General features: G+C 45.5%; 1 protein-coding gene across 1 annotated transcript in view; it reads right to left on the bottom strand.

The window, feature by feature from the left end:
* Vwf (von Willebrand factor) overlaps positions 1-2,554 on the bottom strand; it is a 137,928-nt gene that overhangs the window by 35,817 nt on the left and 99,557 nt on the right. The window contains exon 28 of the mRNA XM_029478271.1: positions 1,707-1,887. Coding sequence (XP_029334131.1) covers positions 1,707-1,887 — 181 coding nt within the window. The remainder of the gene's footprint in view (positions 1-1,706; positions 1,888-2,554) is intronic.

The following is a 2,554-nucleotide window of genomic DNA, read 5'->3' as shown; positions in this document are numbered from 1 at the left end:
ATCACAGTCAAGTCCATTAATATGGACTACCACACTATTTGATAAATACAATAAAAACAAAACTAACAAATGGCATACCCTAGAAGGGCAGGGGAGACAGCTAATGTAAGCAACCCTGGAAAGCCAAATCTCACTCTGAGATGAAATATAGAAATGCTCTAGTTGGTGGNCTTGCTTTTCACACGGATTGGGGAGCAACAGCATGTGTCTTCTAGAATTAGGCAAATGTATTGTGGACAATGGGATTCAAGCTTTCTTGATGTCTGAGAAAGGGAAGGATGGAAACATGTAGAAAGGATGATAAAGTCAAATCAAAAAGGTGCCCCAGGGCCACACTTGGGACCTATGAGGCAAGAAAACCACTGACACTAGCCAACTGGTTACTCAAATCAGAGAAAGGTAAGAATCCATGACATGGTTGTATTAACATAAATAATTAACTAATGAGAGAGGTGTGAAAGTTCTTCCTTTTGCTTGAATTCTAACCTATATGGTGGGGGTGATGGGAATTGAAATCCCTCCTTACTGGGCAAGCAGTACAGAAAAACATATCAGTCGGCAATCATCAGTTCAACAATCAAGTTCAGAACTCTGGAGCAGAGGCACATCTCTGGTGGCTTTATGAACACCATCGCTATGTGCAATGAATAATATACCAATAAAGTTATTTTAAGAGAGACTTCTAATGCCAAAAGAGCTTTCAATTTCAATGTAGCTAATNCCCACNGCCTAGTTTTGTCACATATCCCTTTCNCTCGTGGGTATAAAAGGAGGGGTGTTGATGGCTGGACCAAGGCTCCCTTGACAAGAATACCTCCCTTGTTGGACCTCCCCTAAGAGGGGCAAGTAGGAGGCCCAAGCCCAGTGAGCATGGCTCTCGGGAATCAGGAGATAAGTCTGTGTCTCACTCAGTCACAGGGAATCAGAATTGTCACTGTCTGCCTCTTGCCTGAGGAGTCTTCTGGCCATAGGTGCCCAGAAAGCAAGGGAGACGATGTTTGGAGAATTCTTCACTAGGGCCCAGTGGTGAGATAAGGNNNCACTAATCTTGGGGACTGGATGGGAGCTAAAAAGGATGGTCTGGGGATGTACTCAAAGTCTGCTTGTGGACGTTGTACATCGTGGTGCGCACTAGGCTCCGCACCACGATGTACAACGTCCACAAGCAGCCATAACCCTATAGAAGGTTTTAGTTTAAAACTAATCATATTAATATATAAAACCAGACCAGAAAACAAAACATGTTTCTAACCTAAAGTCAATTTAGCCTGTGGTCCTTCAATGTTGGATTCGATGGTGTATTTCTAAAGTCCTTTACATGTATACTGAGAGTAAGCAGAGGACCATGGCTCATTAGGATGCTGGGATTTTTTTTTGCTTACGTCTCTCAAGTCTTTCATTCAAAAATCCCCTCGGCACAAACAAGCTGGGACTTCCTCTCCCTAAAAAGTCAGATGGAAAGTTGAAGCAGAAGCAGGCTTGTACACAGGAAACTCTCCAGAGACCCCTAAAGGTGGCAGTGCACACCTTCACAAACAGAAATGTGAAAGTTCTGGTCCATGTGACAATCTTCATTCTTCATCTAAGACTAAATTCTCTATACAGGTATCTTTGAGTCTTCAGAATGGTAATTTTGTTTTTAAGGGGTTTTCTGGTTTGGTGCTGGCCAGGGTGGTAGTGGTTGCTTGAGAACTGAAAAAGGAAACGTATCAGAAGACTCACCAGAACACAGTTTGTGGAAGAAGGAGTTGCCCAGGGTGGCCATGGTGGAGAGGTCTTCAACTTGCCGGAGCTTTACCACATTGGAGCTGGCCCCAGGGCCTGCCAAGATCCTCAGCTGGGCTTCATCATACCGATCCCCAACCCCAACTGGGAACACTGCCACACCTACATTAGCCAGGCAACAAGAAAGGGTCTATGGTCAGGTGAACACAACACATAACACTACATCAGGCAGCCAAACAGAGCCTCATGCAATCCAAGCTGGCCACACACCAGCAAGCCTTTGAGGAGATGCCCACGCAGGCAGCAGGTGCTAATAAGCTACTGCTGTGTATCAGGCACAGGTNTAAGCAATGGGGATGCTGAGCAGGTAAAGTCCCTGTCTCCTGTCCTCATAGCCAACACCAGCAGGACATAAATAGCAAACATAAAAGGCAAATGCATGGCATTTTCAGATGCAGAGAGAAGATTGCAAGAAACTAGGAGATGGGAAGGATGGAAAATGCACAGCGAGTGAGAATCGTTTCATGGAGAAAGACCTGAGATAAGGATGAAGGAGCCACAAATACAGCTGGGGAAAGAATGTTCCACACAGTGAGCGCAGCAAGTATAAAAGCCCAGAATGGAAGCTGGAGGAGACAGAACATGCAAGAGAGGAAGGAAGGTCTGGAGCATGCAAAGCCCCATCAGCCACAGCAACAACTCAATGTCTTCTCCAAAGGAAACAGAAANCCAAGACCCCAGAGGAGTGGTAGGCGCTTGTCTGTACAGCGGCTGTGTTGAGGATGAGCCATGGGAGTACGGGAGATACTCAGATAGTCAGAAAGCTAGC

The sequence above is a fragment of the Mus caroli genome, chromosome 6 (assembly GCF_900094665.2).
Source record: "Mus caroli chromosome 6, CAROLI_EIJ_v1.1, whole genome shotgun sequence".
NCBI classification, from domain to species: domain Eukaryota; kingdom Metazoa; phylum Chordata; class Mammalia; order Rodentia; family Muridae; genus Mus; species Mus caroli.
The sequence above is the reverse complement of the archived record's forward strand: the minus strand, read 5'-3'. Positions and strand labels throughout refer to the sequence as shown.